At 41.5% G+C, this 25,598-nt stretch overlaps 2 protein-coding genes across 2 annotated transcripts; both read right to left on the bottom strand.

Annotated features, from left to right (window-relative positions):
* Positions 1-731: 731 nt before the first annotated feature.
* Positions 732-9,914, bottom strand: LOC308668252 (p53-induced death domain-containing protein 1-like). Its single transcript, XM_081328030.1, has 5 exons — positions 8,818-9,914; positions 7,915-7,982; positions 6,002-6,165; positions 2,565-2,789; positions 732-2,083 (listed from the first exon to the last, which is right to left on the bottom strand). Exons 2-5 carry the CDS (start codon positions 7,933-7,935, stop codon positions 2,059-2,061), a joined length of 435 nt encoding a protein of 144 aa, XP_081184156.1. The 5' UTR covers positions 7,936-7,982; positions 8,818-9,914; the 3' UTR covers positions 732-2,058.
* Positions 9,915-10,133: 219 nt separating this feature from the next.
* Positions 10,134-25,595, bottom strand: WBP4 (WW domain binding protein 4). Its single transcript, XM_081328017.1, has 10 exons — positions 25,426-25,595; positions 23,585-23,657; positions 21,378-21,440; positions 21,162-21,285; positions 19,642-19,824; positions 19,375-19,430; positions 18,925-18,991; positions 13,672-13,772; positions 12,405-12,577; positions 10,134-10,698 (listed from the first exon to the last, which is right to left on the bottom strand). Coding segments are annotated over exons 1-10 (1,038 nt in total). The 5' UTR covers positions 25,428-25,595; the 3' UTR covers positions 10,134-10,502.
* Between the last annotated feature and the right edge of the window lie 3 nt (positions 25,596-25,598).

Raw genomic sequence — 25,598 nt, 5'->3', positions numbered from 1 at the left:
CATCCCGGTCCAGATAGGGCCGCAACTGGCGCACCAGGCGAACCTGGGCGAAAGCCCCCCTAGTCACGGCCACTATATGATCTTCCAGGGTAAGCCGTGAATCTAGGAGGACTCCCAAGTTGCGAGCCCTATCCACGGGGGGTAAGAGCTCACCCCCCATTGAAAGAGATGGAACATTTTGAATGTCCCGGGATGCCGGAATGTACAGCCACTCAGTCTTGTCAGGGTTGAGTTGAAGTCTGTTCCTCCCCATCCAGACCCGAACCGCCTCTAGGCAACGGGACATCACAGCGAGGGCATCACTGGGGTGGTTTGGGGTCGAAAAGAAAAGTTGGGTATCATCAGCATATTGATGATACCCAACTCCAAAACCACGAATGATCTCACCCAGCGGTTTCATGTAGATGTTGAACAGGAGAGGCGAGAGAACCGACCCCTGAGGAACTCCACAAACGAGAGACCTAGGGGCCGATCTCTGCCCCCCTGCCAACACCGACTGCGAGCGTCCCAGGAGATAGGAGGAGAACCACTGAAGAACCGTGCCTCCCACTCCCAATCCCCTGAGACGCCGCAGCAAGATACCATGGTGTACATTATAACTTCAGAAAGGAGCAAATTCATTAGTGTCTTAAGTTCTGATTGGGTTATGAGAGCGGGAGGAGAGAGGACAAATAGGTTTATCAGCAAGTTAAATAAGAAGCAGATCAATAGCTTGTGAAGACTGCCGATGAACGGAACTCAACCTGTACACAAAACCTGCAAAATCGATGCTCTCGTGAAATTTCTACCATTTATTTGTGTTCCAAAAAGTTTGGTTCGCTTGCAGTTAAAAAAACAAACAAATATTATCCGAAGCCATATTCCAGTCTATATTCTCTACAGTAAACGCACAAAGCAAAGAGAAAGAGAAACAGGTATATTCAAAAGAGCTGTAAAAACAATTCCAGCAGACCCGTTGAGCCAACGATTGTAATAAGTTAATCAAAGGCCATACCAAAAGTGCAAAAGTTCACTCTGTGAATATAAGGGGTAGGCGTTCCGACAGATGAAACTCTTCAAAAGAACTTGGAGGCTTTGTTTACCTTCAAGGATCTTTTATTCGAGTAGCAGAATATCGGCACTTACATAATCGAAGCCAAAAACTGAATACCCCTCCCCTGGGCACCTAATATCAAAGCACAATTCCCTCCCTCAATTAACCGTCATAAAACACATTCCCCTGTTAGCTTGAAGAAAGAGCTTCTTCTCCAGCTCTGCAGCCCGCCAATTCTTTATCAGTTCTGGGCTCAGTAACCTTGATTCTCACGCTACGTTTAGTGTTGTTATGTCGAGCTGGGCTCTCATTCACATTCCCCGCTCCCAGCATCATCTAATTCTAAAAGCGAAAGGGAAAAGATGGCTACATTTCCATCTGTGGTCAATGGAAAAACATCCGATGTTAGCAGCGTTGACAGTAGGGATGGATAAAAATGGGAGTATGTAGAGAGAAAGAACAATAAACACTGATTTGCTTCTGAAAACTGGATGGCTCTAGTCGGCTTTAAGTACAGATAGTGCTAGACTCATAACTGTTCATTTAGTGACGGTTCGAAGTTACGACAGTCGCTGGAAAAAGCGAGTTATGACCATTTTCCACACTTACAACCGTTGCAGTCACCCCAGGGTCACGTGTTCAAAATTCAGACGCTTGGCAAGTGACATGTACTTTTAACGGTTGCGGTATCCCGGGCTCAATGATTGAGATTCGGAGGCTGGACAGCTGGTTCCTATTTACGACGGTCACAGCTTCCTGGGGTCACGTGATCCCCTTTTTTGCATCCTTCTGACGAGCAAAATCCATGGGGACGCCGTATTCCCTTAACGACCGCGTGACCGATTTAACAACCGCAGCGATTCACTTAACAAATGGAGCAAGAAAAGTCGCAAAATGGGGCAAAACTCACTTCACAAGTTTCTCACCCAGGAAATGTCTCACTTAGCAACGGAAATTCTGTGTTCGGTTGTCGGTAAGTCGAGGGCTACCTGTGGAGAGACAGCGTGCAGCCTTTTACCTGGAATTCACGTGTTGCCATGGCAGATTTTGCTAAAAAATGCAGATAAAAAACATCTTTAGAGGGTACAAAAAGCCAAGAATGCAGCGCAATTGTACATGAACACACACAGACACACTCCCAAGTTTTAAATTTAAATCCCATTTCTGGGTGTTTTTATTAAAATCCACAATCTGCAATTGCATTCCATCTGTTGCGTTAAATCTTATCAGGAAACCTACGGCGTCTCCCAACTGCAACTAATAGGATTTTATTTTAAATTACGTTGCTGGGTTTTGTTATTATTATTATTTTTTTTAAAAAAAAATTCAGATCTCCTGGATTCAAATTTTAAAAATCGAAAAAAAAAAATCATCATCAAACAGTAGCTGATCATACAGAAGGGCCCAGACTGAGGTATAAAGCTGATTTCTTGTTATTGTGGAAGTATATTCTATTCTTAACTTTTTAAAACAGTTCTGTTGAGCTCAGCGTGGCCCTTGACTTGAGGATTTGGGGAGACTGCTGGTTTACCGATGAGTAAGCTGGTTAATTTTCCCGAGTCGCTCTTTGTTGTTCGTCGTCTTATACACGGTGATGAGGAAGGGGAAAGCCGAGGGCAGCTCCACCTTATCGCTCAACTTCTGATGGCCCCAGTGAAGGCAACGAAGCCTCTCGGCCAAGTCTTGCCTTCCCGATTTCTCCAAAGCCTCTTGAAGCAGCTTTGTCTTCTTCGGCTGGTCCCACGACCGTTCGTACCTGGAGAGAAGGGCCAACGGAGAGCGTCAGAATAATTGCAGAAGGAAGCAGCTGCCCCGTCATTCAGCCGTCTCTGTATTTAGTCTGAAGAGTTCATTCTTCTCCAGTCTTTCTACCGTTTGCTGTTCACGTGATCCTCTCACTCTACCCTAACCCTAACCCTACTCTTCTTCTGTTATTCTTCTCTTCCCTTCTCTTCTGCATTCTATTCTATTCTGTTCTGTTCCATTCTAATTCTATTCCATATATTCTATTCTATTCTATTCTATTCTATTCTATTCTATTCTATTCTATTCTATTCTATTCTATTCTATTCTATTCTATTCTATTCCATATTTTCTATTCTATTCTATTCTATTCTATTCTATTCTATTCTATTCTATTCTATTCTATTCTATTCTATTCTATTCTATTCTATTCTATTCTATTCTATTCCACTCCATTCCAATTTTCTATTCTATTCCATATATTCTATTCCATTCCATATTTTCTATTCCATTCCATTCCATTCCATTCCATTCTATTCTACTCTATTCCATATTTTCTATTCTATTCTATTCTATTCTATTCTATTCTATTCTATTCTATTCTATTCTATTCTATTCTATTCTATTCTATTCTATTCTATTCTATTCTATTCCATTCCATTCCATTCCATATTTTCTATTCTATTCTATTCTATTCTATTCTATTCTATTCTATTCTATTCTATTCTATTCTATTCTATTCTATTCTATTCTATTCTATTCTATTCTATTCCACTCCATTCCATTCCATTCCATTCCATTCCATATTTTCTATTCTATTCTATTCTATTCTATTCTATTCTATTCTATTCTATTCTATTCTATTCTATTCTATTCTATTCTATTCTATTCTATTCTATTCTATTCTATTCTATTCTATTCTATTCCATTCCATTCCATTCCATATTTTCTATTCTATTCTATTCTATTCTATTCTATTCTATTCTATTCTATTCTATTCTATTCTATTCTATTCTATTCTATTCTATTCTATTCTATTCTATTCCATTCCATTCCATTCCATTCCATTCCATATTTTCTATTCTATTCTATTCTATTCTATTCTATTCTATTCTATTCTATTCTATTCTATTCTATTCTATTCTATTCTATTCTATTCTATTCTATTCTATTCTATTCTATTCTATTCTATTCTATTCTATTCTATTCCACTCCATTCCAATTTTCTATTCTATTCCATATATTCTATTCCATTCCATATTTTCTATTCCATTCCATTCCATTCCATTCTATTCTACTCTATTCCATATTTTCTATTCTATTCTATTCTATTCTATTCTATTCTATTCTATTCTATTCTATTCTATTCTATTCTATTCTATTCTATTCTATTCTATTCTATTCTATTCTATTCTATTCTATTCCATTCCATCCCCATCCTCCTATCCTATCCTATCCTATCCTAAATGAGGGATTCTTGCTGCTTTTGTGCTTGGCTGTTTATTTGCAGATGTTTCGTTACCCAACTAGGCAACGTCTTCAGTGCTACTAAGGCAAACCCCACTCTTCCCTAGCACTGATGATGTTACCTACGTGGGTAATATAACGTCTGCAAGAAAAGAACCAGGTTCAGAGAGCACCAAGTTCTCAGTTTCTGAATTCATGAGTTTATGCTTTAGAGGTCCTCCGTCATTTCTGTAATAGTAAATCAACCTTCAAAATTTATAGCCTGGTTTTACATTTTTTTTTTACTCCTCTGATTTGACCAACTTGCCTCAGGAATAGAGAACAGCCAATTGAAGTACTCCAGATGTGGAAAGCTTGACCTGACCAACGAAATTAGCCCCAGGAGAGATTATGTAGAGCAGGGGTCCCCAAACCCCGGGCCGTGGACTGGTACCAGGCCGCAGCATGCCGGCAACCAGTCCGCACAAACAAGGAAAGCCCCATCATCCATCCATGCAGGCAGCACACAAAGCCACGCCCCCTCCAGTCCACGGAAAAACGTCTCTCCACGGAACCGGTCCTGGTGCCCCAAAGGTTGGGGGCCTCTGACATAGAGGAACAGAGTGATTTTGAACATGGAAGGACGTTCCTTGAACAACCAACTTGGGAGCCATCGTTATAAGTCCACGCCTCTCTTTTTTTGCTAGTTCCCTTGAGGAAGGAACCACGGGGACATTCTAAGTTGAGAAAAGTATTATGCCTGAGATGCAGTCATTTTCAGAAAAGTAGCCTTGAGATCTGTTGTAGCTACAAGAAGTACATGTAGGCGTTGACTTACAACAACAGCTCGTTTAGGGACAGTTCCAAGTTACAACTGCGTTGAAGAGAGTGACCTTATGACCGTTTTTCACGCTTACGACCCTTGCAGTCACCCCAGGGTCGCGTGTTCAAAATTCAGAGGCTAGGCAACTGACATGTACTTATAACAGTTGCAGCGTCCCGGGGTCACGCGATCTCCTTTTGCGACCTTCTGAGAAGCAAAGTCAATCGGGAAGCCAGATTCACTTAACAATCGTGTGACTAACTTAACAACTGCAGTAATTCACTTATCAACTAGCGCGAGAAAAGTCGTCAGATGGAGCACAACTCACTTAACAAGTTTCTCACTTAGCAACAAAAAATTTGCGCTCAATTGTGGTCGTAAGTCGAGGACTACCTGTATTTTATGGTGCCCTTTAAGCTTAAGGTTGCACATTCTTGTTTTGTAATCCTATCTGTTGGTGAATGGCTACTTTTGGGAATATTGGTATCCTTATCAAAGTTCAAGCCATCTCCATTTCTTAACCTATCTCCTCCATCCACCCATCCATGCAACTATCCATCCATCCATGCATGCAACTATTCATCCATCCATGCATGCAACCATCCATCCATGCAACTATCCATCCATCCATCAATCCACCCATCCATGCAACTATCCATCCATTCATCCATGCAATCATCCATCCATGCAACCTTCCATCCATGCAACTATCCATCCATCCATCCATGCATGCAACCATTCACCCACCCATCCATGCATCCATCCACCCATCCATGTATCCCTCCACCTACCCGCCTACCTTGGATTATAATTCTAGATGAATTTGAAGATAATTTGATAATATGATAATTCTAGATGAATTTGAAGATAATAAGTCGATCTAGACTTATTCTCAAGAGCTTATGCCAATGCCAAAGACTTTGGATTTGTTCTGTACTTTGTCAGGATTATCTTACCAGTGTTCCAGCATCTTTTGGGCTTGACTCCTCTTCTCCGGGGTGAGGGCATGGATATGGCTAATTTCAGCTCGTGTGAATCCCAGTTCATAGGCCACCATTGGCCACTCGAAGCTCAGTTGCTTGCCGAGATCTCTGAGGGACTGGAGATTGATGACAGCATCCTAGTACATGAGAAGACAGTGGTAGGACATGATCCGGCACTTGATGCAGTCAACAGGGGACTGTCAAAATCAGAGTTGCACTGCCTTTATTCCCCAAACTCCAATCCCATAAGAGGCTGGAATGACACATTTAGGCTTTTTCTAAGGTGGAGTTTCATCCTGACCAAATAAAAGGATAGAGCCAAGGAGAGAATTCATCTATAAACCAGGTTCTCCTTTGACTTTCTCTTATGTCTCTACTCATTCAAGCCAATATGCAACTTTTACAGACTAACTTTAACAAACAAGGTTGCAAATATGTAATTTTTACAGATAAGCCTACCTTCAAAGCAGCGGTATGAAGAATCAAATCCACTCCTTATTTTTTACATTCTAATCGATGTTTTTCAAACTTGGGGACTTTTAAGAAGGACTTCAACTCCCAGGATTCCCTAGCCACCATGCTGGCTGGGGAATTCTGGGAGTGGAAATCCACACACCTTAAAAGTTGCCGAGTTTAAAAAACACAGATTTAGATTAATTGCTTTAATTAGCACTGATTCTCCCTCCCTCTTCCTTCCCTTTCCTTCTTTCCCTTTCAATCATTCCTTCCTTCCTTCCTTCCATCCATCTCGATCATTCCTTCCTTCCTTCTTTCTTTCCTTCCATCTCCTCCCTCCCTTAATGGCCCGATGAGAGTGTTGATAATCTTTAATTAACATTGAATAAACACCATGTATACCAACAATAGAATGCATTCTATGTTTTATAACACTATAATAATAACAATAACAATAAAAAATACTAAGATGTGGGGTTTTTTTTATTGTTAGTTATAAGGAGCAGGGGCGCTGACAGAAAAAAAACACACCCCTATTTTAAAAACCCACCTTTCTTAATATTTCTTATTTATTTTCTGAAGGGATTAATGAAAAATCTGAGTGAAAGAGCTGGAAAATGTACGTGAAACTCGTATTATTTTGATGGCACCACCCTACTACCATTTGCCAGCCACAGTCAGCAGGGAACTTAGGCATCCAGAACGCTGGTCTCTACATGGGGCTGCCCTTGAGGACCACTCGGAAGCTCCAACTGGTACAGAATGCAGCCGCGAGAGTGGTGTTGGGAGTCTCCCGATACTCCCACGTTACACCTCTGCTCCGTGAGCTGCATTGGTTGCCAGTTGTCTTCCGGGTGAGATTCAAGGTACTGGTAACGGTATTCAAAGCACTCCATGGCATGGGGCCGGAGTACCTCAGGGAACATCTGCTGCCGGCATCAAGCTCCCTGCGCCCTGTGCGTTCCCACAGAGAGGGCCTCCTCAGGGTGCCACCGATCAGAGAATGTCGATTGGTGGCCCCCAGGGGGAGATCCTTCTCTGTGGGCGCTCCGGAGCTGTGGAATCAGCTACCGGTAGAGCTCCGGACGGCGCCCGATCTTCGCTCCTTTCGTCGCGATCTCAAGACATTTTTGTTTGTACAAGCCGGCCTAGCCTGAGGGGGGTTGTGTTGGGGTTGTTTTATCTTTCGCTTTTTAATTTTTCTGGGGGTTTTTAGCGTTGTATCTATATTGTTTTTAACTAGGGCAATTGTTTAATCTTTTTTAATGTTTGTATTTGCTATTTTATTCTGCCCTGTGAACCGCCCTGAGTCCTTAGGGAGAAGGGCGGTATATAAATGTTATTAAATTAAATTAAATTAATACTTAAAATAATTAGACGTCTTTGATTCCAAAGAAGGATTCTGACAAAATAAAATATCTTTGGCTTACCTCTTGAGCTTTATTTGGCATTCTGATTCAGGAGCCACAGGGTGCTTGTGATTCAAGAGGGAAGCTGTCTAGAAATAAAAGGATGTTTGTTTTCGGTTAAAATTAATGCCATACGTCGTACCAATGTCATTATTTTTTTTATCCGTGATCAGGTAGCAATATTTTCAGACAAATCCATTTTATTAAAAGGTGTGAAAGTGCCTGACTTTTAATCAAATTGGTTAGGCTAAATAAGAAGCCTTGGTTCCCTGATATTTAGATACCATACAGCAGGGGTCTTCAAACTTGGCCCTTTTATGACTGGTGGACTTCAACTCCCAGAATTCCTCAGCCAGGAATGCTGGCTGAGGAATTCTGGGAGTTGAAGTCCACCAGTCATAAAAGGGCCAGGTTTGAAGACCCCTGCCATACAGAAACTTCACTTTTCTTTGTCTGCGTTGAGAAATACACGTTTCCCCCCCCAAGCAGTAACGTCCTAATTACGTTTGGTGTCAAAGGCAAATAATTCGATCCATAATTTTGATAACCCTTCCATTGAAAAGAGTAATCCTTTAAATACTGGCTTTACCGATGAAAAACAGTACAAGGGAAGGAATCGTAGCCTATTGTTTTACTGCAGCGCTTTCAATCTTAAACGTGTTTAAAGGCAGTATAAAATTCAACATAATTTCAACCTAGTGGACTTTTTTTGGGGGGGGGAATCACAGAGGGCTAAATCCTGCCTGGCTCCAGAGAAGCAATTTCCTTCCTTTAAAAGATAGTTTGGAAATTCTGAGGACCCAACTCTGCAAAATATTTCTAAAGGCAGTATTAAATGTGAGCCCCATCACATCGTTAAAATGGTAAAGTAATAAAAGTTCTTTGTTTATATACAATATCGTAAAAGTTTTTTGTCTTGCTTACCTGTTTTTTTAAAAATTGAATAGTTGCTTTTCTTCTTCAATTTCGTGTATTTCTCAGGTTCCTATTGCAAAAGTCAGAGCTTTGAAAGGCATCTAGAGGAAACTGACTTACGTTGAGACAGTTATTTGAATATATCCGTGTGTTGCTAGACACTCACTACAACAAAACTAATGTTAATTTTTAACGTGCTTTAAGCTATTTGTTACCCACGACTGAGTACATCTGAAAACTTTGCTGGTAACTGTTATATAATACTACATTTTGTTCCAGTTAAGGACATACATTTCGAAGAATGCCCAATGCATTCTTGAAAACGGTCACCCAGTTTTAGATAGAAACTGTGTAAACAAGGTAACTTTTGATCTTATTCGTTAAATTAGGGATGACCCCCTACTGTTTTCAACTCACAATCCCAGAAGTGATATTGATTTAAAAAGCCCAGTTTATTGCAGTTCTAAATTTTCTCCACTTCTGTTATCAATATTCAAAAAGGACACCAGCTCTCATATTTTCAAATAATTTGTATTTTCAGGCATAAAATTAGGGGTGGAAAACCAAAGATTTGCTGGGAATATAATTTTTTGGGGGTGTTTAAGTATATTAATTGCAGTAATAATCTTTTTGTAGGAGTGCTAAGGTGGCAGTGTGTCACCTTGTTTGACCTTAGCTGGGAGCTGGAAGGGACCCTGGAGGACATCTAGTCCAACCCCCTGCTCAGGCAGGAACCCCTATACCATTTCAGAAAAATGGCTGTCCAGTCTCTTCTTAAAAACTTCCAGCGTTGGAGCATTCACCACTTCTGGAGGCAGGTTGTTCCACTGGTTAGTTGTTCTAACTGTCAGGAAGTTTCTCCTTAGTTCCAGGTTGCTTCTCTCCTTGACTAGTTTCCATCTGTTGCTTCTTGTCCTGCTTTCAGGTGCTTTGGAGAATAGCTTGACTCCCTCTTCTTTGGGGCAGCCCCTCAAAGATGTTGGGTGATTTTTTTCCACCATTCTGTGCATGTCTGCAAATGGCCATGGAGGTGAAATTCTCAAATACGGAATCTGAGGAGGATCAACCATACAACTAACACTAGTTTTAGAATGACACTGCCATTGTAGAAGAGCACGCAGACCCTGGGGGTGGAGTCAAGAGGGGACTCAGCCTAGAATCATTACATGTCCACAAATGCTCCAAGTTCAACTCTTCCTGAATTCTATTAACTCCTATCTAGCATCAAACCTAGGTGTGATCTTGATTTCTCTTGCCTCACAATCATGGTATTTTACATTTACTCTTCCCACAATCCAGCATCCACTAAAACCTATAGAGAAATATGTTGTTAAGTAACTACTGCATTTATTTTTTTGGGGGGGGGGAAAGACTCACAGCAATTTACTGATTGGTAAGATATACCGAACTCCTTTGATCCAGTATTTTAAAAAATATTATATTTACACGACCTCACAAATGGGAGGGGGTGGGGAAGAGAGGAAACCCAGCAAACTGAAATAACTTGGGTGTAAAAAAAACAAACATTCTGTACATTTTACACTCGAGACATGGTTTGAAAAACGCTGAGCTCTAAAAAAAAATCACGCATTTACAGTCCCGTCTTGTGAAGAAATTGTTTAAAACACTTTGTTGTTGTTTTTTTCCCCCCTGCGTCCTCAAAGTGCTTTTTTGAACAATGCAGCCCCCCAATGTCAGTGGTCGCTGAGTCTCTGTCGGATGTTTCGAGGTTTTCCGTTTTCAAATTTCCGCTTTTTGAAGACCGGCATCTCTTCGGCTGCGTCGCCCAGAGATGTGACGGTTTTTTCTTTGAAGATAACTTTGGTGTCTTCCGATACTTCCAAAACTGGGACGCTCTGCGTGCTGGGAAGTTCCAAGTCAACGTTCTCGCTAAAGGAAATGAGAAGTTTGTTGAACAGAAGCTTATTTTTTTAAAAAAAATAAAATAAAATTGGCTCGGGGTGGCAAACGTAGGCCCAAAGCCGCCTCGCCGTATATAAACATCGTTTAACTCAGCGTATCTTTTTCCTGAAAACGGCAAGGGGAAGCAATGTTGTGGCCGGCAAAAATTTCACCAAATTTATAACCTGCAGGTAGACAAGTGGCATAGGCTCTGGCTATTAATAATGGCAGATGTAAGAGGGGAAGGGGTATATTTTTGGCAAACATTTATCGAATTTAAGAGACCGCCCATCTCACGCTCACAAGCCACCCCGAGTACTGTACACAAAGTTACCCCGTGCAATAAAAAGCTCTTCTCACGTACAAAGATTCTCACTGAGCTACAAAGAACAAAATCCTGCCTATTATCTACCAGTGCTCATGGAACAGTGTCCCTCTCGTTCTGCCGAGCCTCTGCTTTAAAATCGAAAATTTATCTCCAAGTATGACGCACAGGCGAAATGGGTAGGTTAAAAAAAAAGTCAGTGACAAGAACCAAACTTACTTAAAAGAAAAAAATAAAATAAAATAATACCGGAGTTTGCTTTGAGCCTTGGGGTTTAAAGTGAAAATAAGCCCCGACGGATGTCAAATCTTCTGAAGAGTAAATTACACTGAAGTGTAGGTTTGAAGTGTGTTGGTGCACGATCTGCTTCCTCAAACTAAACGCCCTTAGTCCAGGGGTGTCAAACTGCCGGCCCGCAAGCTGGATGCATCATCCGGAAGCCACGCCCACCCCACTGCCGGCAGTGGCGAAAAGGCTCCGATATGTTGCGCGATGTCACGAGTTTGACATGTCTGCCCTAGTTCCCGGAATTTTCAAACTTGTTTTACTTTAATCCCTCACTACTTTATATGCCTGTGTTTATAAGCTAGATGTCTGTCTGTCTTCTCTTCTATATTCCGTTCCATATTTTTTATTCTATTCTATTCTACATTCCATTCCATATTTTCTATTCTATTCTATTCTATTCTATTCTATTCTATTCTATTCTATTCTATTCTATTCTATTCTATTCTATTCTATTCTATTCTATTCTATTCTGCATTCTCTTCCCTATTCTATTCTGTTCTGTTCTATTCTATTCTGTATTCTCTTCCCTATTCTGTTCTGTTCTGTAATTCTATTCTATTCTATTCTATTCTAATTTTATATTCTCTATTCTACTCCATTCCATATTTTCTATTCTATTCTATTCTATTCTATTCTATTCTATTCTATTCTATTCTATTCTATTCTATTCTATTCTATTCTATTCTATTCTATTCTATTCTATTCTATTCTAATTTTATATTCTCTATTCTACTCCATTCCATATATTCTATTCTATTCTATTCTATTCTATTCTATTCTATTCTATTCTATTCTATTCTATTCTAATTTTATATTCTCTATTCTACTCCATTCCATATATTCTATTCTATTCTATTCTATTCTATTCTATTCTATTCTATTCTATTCTATTCTATTCTATTCTATTCTATTCTATTCATTTCATATTTTCTATTCTATTCTATTCTATTCTATTCTATTCTATTCTATTCTATTCTAACCACGAACCAGAGAAATATAATGCGGTGCAGTTGGGACACCGGGTTATTGGTGTCCTTCTGCCCAAATCTAGCTGTGAGCAGGTAAGACAAGCAGGACTTACTATGGGTCGTCCCCAGCAATCTTCTCCCATTTGCCCGAAGTTGTGGACTTCTGAGACGACGGTGCTGGACTCTTCCCACGGCCAACCTTGCCTTGTTTGACCCGCTGCCATTCTCCGTAAGGGCCAACTTTTTCAGGTTTGTGAGGTTTTTCTTCATCACTGCCTGTCTTCCCCTGAGAAATAAGGGACATCTTGTTATGCAGTGATGTTGTTAACAAGAATACGACTTTCTTTGGAGAAAAGAAAGGAGTCCGAAGTTAAAGACATTTGGATTTTTATTCTCAGTGAGTATACAATCTTGGAAGTAAAAAAATAAATAAATAATGTTTTTCAACCACTACCCTGAGTTTACACAAGCTTCTCTCCCTAATTTTACTGATACCACGTGGACTATTTTGTCAGTAACGGCTAGTTGCTATTCAAATGATAAGTACAGTATAGGCTATAACTGTGGCTTTGTGTCTACAGCTGCAATGTAATGATAGATACATTTTCCTTTAGGAAAATGCAAGTGTAGAATAGAACAGAACAGAATAGAATAGGATATTGGAATCTAGAATAGAACAGAACAGAAGAAGAAATAGAATGGAATGGAATAGGAATAGGAACAGGAATAGAATAGAATAGAGATGGAAGGGACCTTGGTGGTCTTCTAGTCCAGCCCCTTGCTCAAGGAGGAGAACCTATACCATCTTAGACAAGTGACTGTCTCTTATTAAAAACCTCCAGTGATGGAGCGTCCATGATTTCTGAAGGCAAGGTTGTTCCACTGGCTGGTTGCAATAGTCTACTACATGCTTGTTGCAATAGTCTACCACATGCTTGTTGCAATAGTCTACTACATGCTTGTTGCAATAGTCTACTACATGCTTGCTGCAGTCGTCTACTTAATTGCCCAACATGTGGACAGATTTAAGTGTGGTTTCAATTGGAGCATCTTAGACCAAGCTAAGTCCAAAAACGCTGAAGAATTCCTGGAAGCCTGGCACATCAGAGAAAAGAGTTATCAACAGGCACACAAAGAACATATGCACACCATTCAAAAGAGACAACCAGCATTCCCAAAAGGAAAAACCCCGGAACGCTTCCTCGCTAACAATCGACACCCAGATAAATAGGGATTAAGAGCAAGATTAATTCTAGACCCACAATCAAGCAATAAACAATAGCCCAACCGAGGAACCTGACAAACATTCGTCGCTGGCCAGTCTTAAGAAACATAGAAAAAGCTTATTAATATTTATTACCTGGAGGTAATAAATGTTACCTTTTCTGGTTCATTTTTGCTGTCCTCATCAGAGGAGTTTTCATCTGGATGATTGTTTACTGAAGAAGATACGAAACCTGCAGGCTTCTCCCATGTTGATACTAGACAATATAGATATAAAAGAATTGTCTTATGTGACCAGTCTGGAAATTAATCTTCTGAAAACCAGATTCATTAGAAATAGAATCCCACACAAAAAGGCCGTAACAATACATTTCAGTGGGGCCAAATTAATAAGGTTAAGCAAACGTTCCTTTCCTCCTTCACTAAGCTAAGAGGTACTCTTAGATCCCTGTTAAAACTGCTGGACCCCATCAGGAATCAAGGCTGGACCTCTGTAGCTTATCTTGTCCTTCCACACTCCCGTCTTTTAAAAACAGAGCCTCAATGCACAAAGTAAATAATGCAGTAAATGTGGAATAGCAGTGCTTAAAAGTAAGAAGCAGCCCCGGTCGTGCCACATGTAAGGATTGAAGACGGCATGCTTGAGAGAGTGGAGAAACTGAACAAATAGTTTATTAAAGGGAAGGGAAAAGGAAAAGTGGAAGGGTAGGGGAAGTGGAAGGAAAGGAAAGGGAAAAGAAAAGGAAAAGGGAAGGAAAAGGGAAAAGTGAAAGGGTAGGGGAAGTGGAAGGAAAGGGAAGGAAAGGGAAAAGGAAAAAGGAAAGGAAAAGGGAAGGAAAAGGGAAAAGTGAAAGGGTAGGGGAATTGGAAGGAAAGGGAAGGAAAGGGAAAAGGAAAAAGGAAAGGAAAAGGGAAGGAAAAGGGAAAAGTGAAAGGGTAGGGGAATTGGAAGGAAAGGGAAAAGGGAAAAGGAAAGGAAAAGGGAAGGAAAAGGGAAAAGTGAAAGGGTAGGGGAATTGGGAGGAAAGGGAAGGAAAGGGAAAAGGAAAAAGGAAAGGAAAAGGGAAGGAAAAGGGAAAAGTGAAAGGGTAGGGGAATTGGAAGGAAAGGGAAAAGGGAAAAGGAAAGGAAAAGGGAAGGAAAAGGGAAAAGTGAAAGGGTAGGGGAATTGGAAGGAAAGGGAAAAGGAAAAAGGAAAGGAAAAGGGAAGGAAAAGGGAAAAGTGAAAGGGTAGGGGAATTGGAAGGAAAGGGAAGGAAAGGGAAAAGGAAAAAGGAAAGGAAAAGGGAAGGAAAAGGGAAAAGTGAAAGGGTAGGGGAATTGGAAGGAAAGGGAAAAGGGAAAAGGAAAGGAAAAGGGAAGGAAAAGGGAAAAGTGAAAGGGTAGGGGAATTGGAAGGAAAGGGAAAAGGGAAAAGGAAAGGAAAAGGGAAGGAAAAGGGAAAAGTGAAAGGGTAGGGGAATTGGAAGGAAAGGGAAAAGGAAAAAGGAAAGGAAAAGGGAAGGAAAAGGGAAAAGTGAAAGGGTAGGGGAATTGGAAGGAAAGGGAAGGAAAGGGAAAAGGAAAAAGGAAAGGAAAAGGGAAGGAAAAGGGAAAAGTGAAAGGGTAGGGGAATTGGAAGGAAAGGGAAAAGGGAAAAGGAAAGGAAAAGGGAAGGAAAAGGGAAAAGTGAAAGGGTAGGGGAATTGGAAGGAAAGGGAAAAGGAAAAAGGAAAGGAAAAGGGAAGGAAAAGGGAAAAGTGAAAGGGTAGGGGAATTGGAAGGAAAGGGAAAAGGGAAAAGGAAAGGAAAAGGGAAGGAAAAGGGAAAAGTGAAAGGGTAGGGGAATTGGAAGGAAAGGGAAAAGGAAAAAGGAAAGGAAAAGGGAAGGAAAAGGGAAAAGTGAAAGGGTAGGGGAATTGGAAGGAAAGGGAAAAGGGAAAAGGAAAGGAAAAGGGAAGGAAAAGGGAAAAGTGAAAGGGTAGGGGAATTGGAAGGAAAGGGAAAAGGAAAAAGGAAAGGAAAAGGGAAGGAAAAGGGAAAAGTGAAAGGGTAGGGGAATTGGAAGGAAAGGGAAAAGGGAAAAGGAAAGGAAAAGGGAAGGAAAAGGGAAAAGTGAAAGGGTAGGGGAAGTGGAAGGAAAGGGAAGGGAAGGGAAAAGGAAAAAGGAAAGGAAAAGGGAAGGAAAAGGGAAAAGTGAAAGGGTAGGGGAATTGGAAGGAAAGGGAAAAGGAAAAAGGAAAGGAAAAGGGAAGGAAAAGGGAAAAGTGAAAGGGTAGGGGAATTGGAAGGAAAGGGAAAAGGAAAAAGGAAAGGAAAAGGGAAGGAAAAGGGAAAAGTGAAAGGGTAGGGGAATTGGAAGGAAAGGGAAAAGGGAAAAGGAAAGGAAAAGGGAAGGAAAAGGGAAAAGTGAAAGGGTAGGGGAAGTGGAAGGAAAGGGAAGGGAAGGGAAAAGGAAAAAGGAAAGGAAAAGGGAAGGAAAAGGGAAAAGTGAAAGGGTAGGGGAATTGGAAGGAAAGGGAAAAGGAAAAAGGAAAGGAAAAGGGAAGGAAAAGGGAAAAGTGAAAGGGTAGGGGAATTGGAAGGAAAGGGAAAAGGGAAAAGGAAAGGAAAAGGGAAGGAAAAGGGAAAAGTGAAAGGGTAGGGGAAGTGGAAGGAAAGGGAAGGGAAGGGAAAAGGAAAAAGGAAAGGAAAAGGGAAGGAAAAGGGAAAAGTGAAAGGGTAGGGGAATTGGAAGGAAAGGGAAAAGGAAAAAGGAAAGGAAAAGGGAAGGAAAAGGGAAAAGTGAAAGGGTAGGGGAATTGGAAGGAAAGGGAAAAGGGAAAAGGAAAGGAAAAGGGAAGGAAAAGGGAAAAGTGAAAGGGTAGGGGAATTGGAAGGAAAGGGAAAAGGAAAAAGGAAAGGAAAAGGGAAGGAAAAGGGAAAAGTGAAAGGGTAGGGGAATTGGAAGGAAAGGGAAAAGGGAAAAGGAAAGGAAAAGGGAAGGAAAAGGGAAAAGTGAAAGGGTAGGGGAAGTGGAAGGAAAGGGAAGGGAAGGGAAAAGGAAAAAGGAAAGGAAAAGGGAAGGAAAAGGGAAAAGTGAAAGGGTAGGGGAATTGGAAGGAAAGGGAAAAGGGAAAAGGAAAGGAAAAGGGAAGGAAAAAGGAAAAGTGGAAGGGTAGGGGAAGTGGAAGGAAAGGGAAGGGAAGGGAAAAGGAAAAAGGAAAGGAAAAGGGAAGGAAAAAGGAAAAGTGAAAGGGTAGGGGAATTGGAAGGAAAGGGAAAAGGGAAAAGGAAAGGAAAAGGGAAGGAAAAGGGAAAAGTGAAAGGGTAGGGGAATTGGAAGGAAAGGGAAAAGGGAAAAGGAAAGGAAAAGGGAAGGAAAAGGGAAAAGTGAAAGGGTAGGGGAAGTGGAAGGAAAGGGAAGGGAAGGGAAAAGGAAAAAGGAAAGGAAAAGGGAAGGAAAAAGGAAAAGTGAAAGGGTAGGGGAATTGGAAGGAAAGGGAAAAGGGAAAAGGAAAGGAAAAGGGAAGGAAAAGGGAAAAGTGAAAGGGTAGGGGAAGTGGAAGGAAAGGGAAGGAAAGGGAAAAGGAAAAAGGAAAGGAAAAGGGAAGGAAAAGGGAAAAGTGAAAGGGTAGGGGAAGTGGAAGGAAAGGGAAAAGGAAAAAGGAAAGGAAAAGGGAAGGAAAAAGGAAAAGTGGAAGGGTAGGGGAATTGGAAGGAAAGGGAAGGGAAAAGGAAAAAGGAAAGGAAAAGAGAAGGGAAGGAAAAGGGGAGGGGAGGAGGAAGGGCGGGGAAGGAAAGAGGGAAGGGAAGGGAAAAGGAAAGGAAAAGGGAAGGAAAAAGGAAAAGTGGAAGGGTAGGGGAAGTGGAAGGAAAGGGAAAAGGAAAAAGGAAAGGAAAAGGTAAGGAAAAGGGAAAAGTGAAAGGGTAGGGGAAGTGGAAGGAAAGAGGGAAGGGAAGGGAAAAGGAAAGGAAAAGAGAAGGGAAGGAAAAGGGGAGGGGAGGAGGAAGGGCGGGGAAGGAAAGAGGGAAGGGAAAAGGGAAGGAAAAGGGAAAAGTGAAAGGGTAGGGGAATTGGAAGGAAAGGGAAGGAAAGGGAAAAGGAAAAAGGAAAGGAAAAGGGAAAAGTGAAAGGGTAGGGGAATTGGAAGGAAAGGGAAGGAAAGGGAAAAGGAAAAAGGAAAGGAAAAGGGAAAAGTGAAAGGGTAGGGGAAGTGGAAGATAAGGGAAGGGAAGGGAAAAGGAAAAAGGAAAGGAAAAGGGAAGGAAAAAGGAAAAGTGAAAGGGTAGGGGAAGTGGAAGGAAAGGGAAGGAAAGGGAAAAGGAAAAAGGAAAGGAAAAGGGAAAAGTGAAAGGGTAGGGGAAGTGGAAGGAAAGGGAAGGGAAGGGAAAAGGAAAAAGGAAAGGAAAAGGGAAGGAAAAAGGAAAAGTGAAAGGGTAGGGGAAGTGGAAGGAAAGGGAAAAGGAAAACGGAAAGGAAAAGGGAAGGAAAAGGGAAAAGTGGAAGGGTAGGGGAATTGGAAAGAAAGGGAAGGGAAAAGGAAAAAGGAAAGGAAAAGAGAAGGGAAGGAAAAGGGGAGGGGAGGAGGAAGGGCGGGGAAGGAAAGAGGGAAGGGAAGGGAAAAGGAAAGGAAAAGGGAAGGAAAAAGGAAAAGTGAAAGGGTAGGGGAAGTGGAAGGAAAGGAAAGGGAAGGGAAAAGGAAAAAGGAAAGGAAAAGGGAAGGAAAAAGGAAAAGTGGAAGGGTAGGGAAGTGGAAGGAAAGGAAAGGAAAGGGAAGGGAAAAGGGAAGGAAAAGGGGAGGGGAGGAGGAAGGGCGGGGAAGGAAAGAGGGAAGGGAAAAGGAAAAAGGAAAGGGAAAGGGAAGGGAAAAGGAAAAGTGAAAGGGTAGGGGAAGTGGAAGGAAAGGAAAGGAAAGGGAAGGGAAAAGGGAAGGAAAAGGGGAGGGGAGGAGGAAGGGCGGGGAAGGAAAGAGGGAAGGAAAAAGGAAAAAGGAAAGGAGAAGGGAAGGAGAAGGAAAGGGAAGGGGAAGGGAAGGAAAAGGAGGAAGAAAGGGATGGCAAATTACTTTTGCAACAAAGACGTGGACATTGCAGAAAGTCACCAGGAGTTGACTTTGATTCCCACAATTGTCCTTCCCTTACAGATTCCTCAAAATATACTGGGACCCAACCGTCCCGGATACAGCAATGCCTGAATGGGTGATGGGTTAGCTGCTGACCACTGTGTCCCAGGAAAAAAAAAGACAGGTCAACATTCCTATAAACAGTTTCTGGGGGTGGGAAGATCCACATCCATTGTGGAAGCCATTTTGTCAGAGCATTTAGGCAAATTCTCAAAATTTCCAAGGGCTTCCTTGCCTCTCTTTATTTTATCCGCAGGAAAAACATTCGTTGTCTAATTGACGCGGCTTTGTGACTTGGCCAGCGGCCCGTTATCAAAACTCTCACCTCCAGTGTCTTTGTTATAATAATAGGTGTGACCGTCGTCGTCTATTCCTTCTAGCCAAACTGCTTCCTGAAAAACAAAAGGCTAAATCAACGGAGCAATAAAGGCTAATTAAAATCTCATTCATTTCTCATGACACGCTGGCTTCATTTTACCTCGGCGGAGGTGCCACGAAGATACATTTATTTAAAACTGAAACATCATTCAATTATTGCGGAATCCAATGTAGTGATCCCCCTTACATATTGGAAACTGTGCTGTTAAATTAATTTACGTAAGCTAGAGATTCTGGCTAATAAATGCATTCTTAAGACAACTGTATTCCTAATCATATCCGTCCAGAACAGATGCAAGTCAACTGATTTTCAGTGAATTGAGAATACATTTTAAATAATGGAGATTCGTGGTTTTTTTTTTACAGTACCTATAATAATAAATAAAAATTTAGTTACCTTTTGAGAATTCTGACAGGTGTCATGAAATCCTTCTGGTTTCTCCCACTGTGATTCTTAATAATAATAGAAGGTTAAAAAAAAAGTTTAGTTTGGCATCCAGGAAAAAAATCATTCATGCAATATTAGATATATAATAAAAGGATATAGAGAGGTAGAATGAATGGCAATTGTAAAAAAAAAAGAGAAATCTATTGCTAAATATCACTTTGTGTTTCCTTTTGATGGCATCCATGATGTATAAAAGGAGTTTAGCTGCAAATTTACCTCCAGAGTTCGTGTTGTAATAATAGGTGTAGCCTTCGGGAGAAAATCCTCGCACCCACTCCTTTGCTCCCTTGGTTTGCTTCCCCTTTTTCTTCTTTTCCTTTTTCTCCTTCTTTTCTTTTTTCTCTTTTTTCTCCTTCTTTTCTTCCTGCTTTATCGGCAAGGAAGGCTGTCCTACAGGTTCTGAGACACAGAGTAGAAGATTTCAATGCCCACCCCAGAACTTCACAGCTACAGAACTCCACCACCATTTGAACATTGGAGATTCAGTTTCAAATCTCTGGAACTCCAGCGATGTGCCCCAGAGTGGAATAGGGTGCAAATGAAATTCCACACAGCAAATTCTGCCAGACAGACGGACAGATCTTTTCTTAAGGCTTACTGTAGCTTGAGCAGGGGGCTGGACTAGAAGACCTCCAAGGTACCTTCCAGCTCCTATCCTATCCTATCCTATCCTATATTCTATCCTATTCTATTCCATTCCATATTTTCTATTCTATTCTACTCTACTCCATTCCATATTTTCTATTCTATTCTATTCTATTCTATTCTATTCTATTCTATTCTATTCTATTCTATTCTATTCTATTCTATTCTATTCTATTCTATTCTATTGCATTCCATTTCTATTGTACATTCTATTCTACATTCTATTCCTATACTATTCTAATCTTTCCTATTCTATTCCATACTTTGTATTCTATTCTATTTCTATCCTATCTCATCCCATCCTATTCTATTCTGCATTCCATTCCATTCCATTCTTTCCTTATTCTATTCTATTCTTCTATTCCATTCCATTCTATTTCTATTGTACATTCTATTCTATTCTATTCTATTCTATTCTATTCTATTCTATTCTATTCTATTCTATTCTATTCTATTCTATTCTATTCTATTCTATTCTATTCTATTCTATTCTATTCCATTCCATTCCATTCCATTCTATTCCATTCCCATCCCATTCCATTCCATTCCATTAATTCATTTATAGCTAGCAGAGGTAACATCTGCAAATCTTACCAAACTGGAGTATTTTTACAGGCAGTCCTCGTCTCACAACCACAATTGAGCCTAAAACCTCTGTTGCTAATCGAGACAGTTGTTAAGCGAGTTTCGCCCCATTTCGCGACCTTTCTCGCCACGCTGTTAAGTGAACCACTGCGATTATTAAGTGAGTCACACGGTTGTTAAGTGAATCTGGCTTCCTCCTTGACAGTTTGCTGGGCGGAAGGTCGCAAGAGGGCGATCATGTGATGACAACCCCCCCCCAGGACGCTGCAACTGTCGTAAGTACAAGCCAGTTGCCAAGCGTCCTCTAATTTTGATCACGTGACCCTGGGGATGCTGCGAGGGTCGGTGTGTGTGAAAAACGGTCAGAAGTCACTTTTTACCCCAGTGCCGTTGTAACTTTGCACATTCACTAAAAAAGCCGGAGACTGCCTGCATTTTTGTGGATTCTGTGTGCTCGTGTCAAGGGAAGGTACTCGAAAGAAGCAGAGGGCTGTCCCGGGTCTTACCCGCCTTCAGTCCGAGCCTTTTCAGATCTTCTTGGTAGGCCTTCGTGGCGGCTTCCTCCATCGCTGCAAACTCCTTGGCCATTTTCTTGTCCTCCTTCGCCTTGTCCAAGCTCTTCTGCTTAATCTGCAATTTAAAAGAGGATGGAGCAGGACGCGCGAGGCGGGATTTTGGAAAACAACCCGCCCGGGTTCGAGGTGGCGGCGGCTTCGGATTACCTCGCTAATTTTCTTCGCCACATTTTCCTTGTGGTTCTTTCCTCTTTCGTGGAAATCGATGCTCTGGAGAGGGGAAAAAAAAGGGAAGAGACGCTCCTAAACTAGAGAAAAATAAAACTTTACAACTCCCGGTATGTGTAAATACCGAAGCACATCCACCCGAGGCCGACCGCTGAGGTATATATTTCAAACCCTGTTCGAAGAAGGTCTATTCTTTCAAAGAACCTGACCAAGTACGGTTTCAACTTCAATCAAATCAAGGACGTTCTGTCAGGACCCAATTCAATCCACATCTTAGGAAATAAGAACTCTTGGATGCAAGTTTGTCCAAAAGGAAAAGTTTACTAGGATGAGATCGATTGTGGCAATACAAGACGGGATCTAACAGAGTTACATTTCAATCCTATATATAAAGCATTCCCATTTCAGCCCCTCCCCTCATCCATTTGGTCAGGCTCACATCATTTACTTAGGTGTCAGGCCCTTCCGTGGGAAAGGAAAACTCTCCTTGGTTTTATGGTTATTGCTTCTTCCTTTTCAGCTGCAAATGGAGATGCAATCCAGATCTCTCTCTCCCCCGTCCCCCCCCAGATCAAAAGCTTCCCTGGTCTTCGAAGACAGCCTATTACAATCTGAGTAACCATCCTCTCCCCCCACCCCTCGGAGAGATGGCAGAATCCCCAGAATAAGCACAATATTCCACCCATACATTTATGAAATGTGATATAAATGGATTCTGACACGTTCCATTCACACAGGCCTTTTAGGCGATTTTAAAAGGTGCCCTCAACCGTATAAATTTGTACGAGGAGTGTTAAATCAAGGTGACGCTGGAAAGAACCCCAAGATGTCAACGCCGCTAACGTTGGTAGCTAGTTAGACGTAAGAATACTGTAGCAGTGTGAGAATCGAGGTTTGTTTGAAATAAGAGATGGCAAGAAATGGTGGGTTGGAGAGCTGGAGGGAAAGCCTGCATTTCAAACCGATTGGAGAATGTGATTTATGACTGTTAATCAGAGGAGGGAATTGTGTTTTGATACTATGTGTTTAGGAGAGGGGAATTCAGATTTCCGCTTTGACCACCTACGTGCCGATACTAGGCTTCTCCAATAAAGATTCTTTAAGGAAAACAATGCCTCAAAGTTCTTTTGAAGAATCTGTCGGAACCGTGAGACAAGAATCCGGATCCAACTAAACCTGAAAATATTACAACACCAAATGCACCGGCATTAGTCGACATAAATAAATAAACCATTTGTTCTACCCAGCTTTTTTAACCCCTGAGAGACCCCAGGAAGAAGGCTAGAAAGCAAACAACCAATCAACTGTCTATGGAGATTCTCAGTCATCCAGGCCACAGTTCTCCCAAAGGAGCTTCTTCACGAGGCAACTGGACTTTCTTGTTTTTCCTTTGAAGACGTTTCGCTTCTCATCCAAGAAGCTTCTTCAGCTTCTTGCAGACAGCTGGTCGTTTGCCTTCTTTTAGAGTGTCGTTGAGGCCACTTTTTTTTAAATTCCATTTATATCCCGCCCTTCTCCGAAGACTCAGGGCGGCTTACAAGCTTAGCAGTAACCTTCATTCTATGTATATGCCTGCTTGTTAGGGCTTTCACACACACCCCAAGCGGCATTATTACAAAGTCAGCTTAATTGCCCCCAACAATCTGGGTCCTCATTTTACCTACCTCGGAAGGATGGAAGGCTGAGTCAACCTTGAGCCTGGTGGGATGCGAACCTGCACTAATTGCAGGCAGCTGGTGTTACTTAAGGAGGCATTAGCCCACTGCTCCACCAAGGCTCTTGGACCCTGAAGACACAGATAAATCTCCAAGTGGCCTCAACAACTCTCTAAAAAGATGCAAATGACCAGCTGTCTGAAAGGAGTATAAATCCTTCCACTCCCCACCATCCGGTCAGAACCTGAAGAAGCTTCTTGGGTGAGAAGCGAAACGTCTTCAAAGAGAAAAGAAGAACGTCTAGTTGCCCTTTCTGATAACATATGAAATGCTGACCCTCTGATGAAGCGTAAATTTAAAATGTTACAACCCAAATTCCAGGATTTAGAATATTTTATTTATTTATTTTTATTTTAATCCCATTTACATCCCGCCCTTCTCCGAAGACTCAGGGCGGCTTACAATCTAAGCACAAATCAAATGTGCTTAGCAATATAATATAATCAGAATATAATCAGAAGTCCATCATACCGGTTTGTTGTCTGCTATCCAGCACTTGCAGTAATTGCAGAATTTCTTGGGTTGAGATTTCCAGTAATCAGCCCTGGAAAAGAGATATTGGAAAGAAAACGGTAGGACTTTTTTTTTTAAACAGAAACATAAAAAAACGGACGGCAGAAAAAGATACAGAAGTCCATCAAGTCTAACCTTTATCTGTGTTTTGTTCTTTTTAAAATGGATTATTATTTTAATTCTTATTTTTAATATTTTATTTCATTTTATCATTTTTGTCAGAGGACGGAGATGTGTTTGTCCCAAGCATGTTTAAACTCAGCTGCTGAGGATTGACCCGCTACTTCCACTAGAAGTTGGTTCCACTCCTCTTTCTGTGAAGTCATACAACAAAGCAAAACAACCACCCTGTGAGGTGGGTTGAATTGAGAGAGAGGGACTGGCCCAAAGCCACCCAGTTAACCCAATCAAGAATCATAATTCTTTCCCATTATTAATGTAATTATGAATAAATAATTTCCAAATCGTGTCCCAATTGGAAAGCACTGGCCCCAAGTCGCCCAATTAAATCAATTCAGAATCATAACGATTATTTCCCATTATTAATGTAAGTATTATTTATAAATTTACAGATTGATTAGCCCAATTATTTCCAAATCGTCTCCCAATGGGAAAGCGCTGGCCCAGAGACACCCAGTTAAGTTAATTCAGAATTAAAACAATTATTTCCCATTATTAATTGTTATTCATATTCAGAATCATAATGATTATTTCCCATTATTAAATTATTATTTATAATTTAGTTTGGTATGCTGGTCTGACAGCCGCGGATAGGAAAGCATTACAGAGGGTAGTGAGCACAGCACAAGACATTGTGGGCTGTCCCCTGACACCACTGGATGACATCGCCAGGGCTCGTTGCCTTGGAAGAGTGAGGAAGATTCTCAGGGATGACTCACACCCTGGACGGTATCTCTTTACTCTCCTACCATCCGGTAGGAGATATAGGAGTATAGCCAGCCGTACCGACAGGCTGAAAAATAGCTTTTATCCGTGGGCTGTTAGGCTTTTAAATGGGACATAATCTTACGCAGAATTGACTTGGGAGGCCGGTGTGTGGTGTAGTTGGTTCACATAGTGTGGTAGGTTTGTTGTCACTGTGTGTTGGGGGGAGAGAGCACGGGGGAGGCTCAGCTAATCTCAATGTACACATGTTGTACTTTGACAATAAAAAGGTTTATTATTATTATGTTTGTAACCCAATCGGAAAGCGCTGGCCCAAAGCCACTCAATCAAGCTAATTCAGAATCAAAACTATTATTTCCCATTACTAATGTAACAATTATTTATAAATTTACATATGGATGAGCCCAATTCAGAATCCAAACTATTATTTCTCATTATTAAATTATTATTGATAAATTTTCAGATGGATGAGCCCAATTCAGAATCATAACTATTATTTCCCATTATTAAATTATTATTTATAAATTTCCAAACCGTGTCCATATGGGAAAGGGCTGGCCCAAAGCCACCCAATTTAATTCAGAATCAAAAGTATTGTTTCCCATTATTGGAATGATTATTTATAATTTACAGTGGTGTGACCCAAGGAGAAAGCGCCGGCCCAAAGCCACCCAATCAATCAATCAATCAATCAATCAATCAATCAATCAATCAATCAATCAATCAATCAATCAAACTCAGGGTCAAAACGGTTCTTTCCCATTATTAACGCCCATCATTATGTCTCCATGCCCGATCAGGCCAAGGCAGGGCCCGGGGGAAAAGCCTCGGCGCAGGGCCGCGATCGGAGCCCCGGAGCCGCGGGGGGAGGAGAGAGAGAGAGAGAGACTCACATGGCTTCCCGGGCGGAGCGCGGCGGGCGGCGGCGCCACCGGCGGAACAGCCGAACCCGGAAGTGGCCGCTCGCGGAGGAGGAGGAGGAGGAGGAGCAGGAGAGGAGGGGGGCGGCGGCGGCGCGGGCGGGTGACGTCACGCGCGCGCCGTGCGTGGAGGACGGCGGCCCGCG

This window comes from Vipera berus, assembly GCF_964194415.1.
Source record: "Vipera berus genome assembly, chromosome: 4".
Classification (NCBI taxonomy): Eukaryota; Metazoa; Chordata; class Lepidosauria; order Squamata; family Viperidae; genus Vipera; species Vipera berus.
This window is presented reverse-complemented; position numbering and strand designations above follow the sequence as displayed.

Excerpts from the sequence above, each read along its gene's own strand:
- WBP4 (XM_081328017.1), bottom strand. Across the intron at positions 18,992-19,374 it reads CCTGTCAGAATTCTCAAAAG|GAAGCAGTTTGGCTAGAAGG; the intron begins GTAACTAAATTT and ends TTTGTTTTTCAG. Across the intron at positions 13,773-18,924 it reads TTATAACAAAGACACTGGAG|TATCAACATGGGAGAAGCCT; the intron begins GTGAGAGTTTTG and ends TATATTGTCTAG.
- LOC308668252 (XM_081328030.1), bottom strand. The coding sequence starts at position 7,935 with ATGCCAAATAAAGCTCAAGAG. Across the intron at positions 6,166-7,914 it reads TGCCAAATAAAGCTCAAGAG|GATGCTGTCATCAATCTCCA; the intron begins GTAAGCCAAAGA and ends CTCATGTACTAG. Across the intron at positions 2,790-6,001 it reads CAAAAGATGCTGGAACACTG|GTACGAACGGTCGTGGGACC; the intron begins GTAAGATAATCC and ends CCTTCTCTCCAG.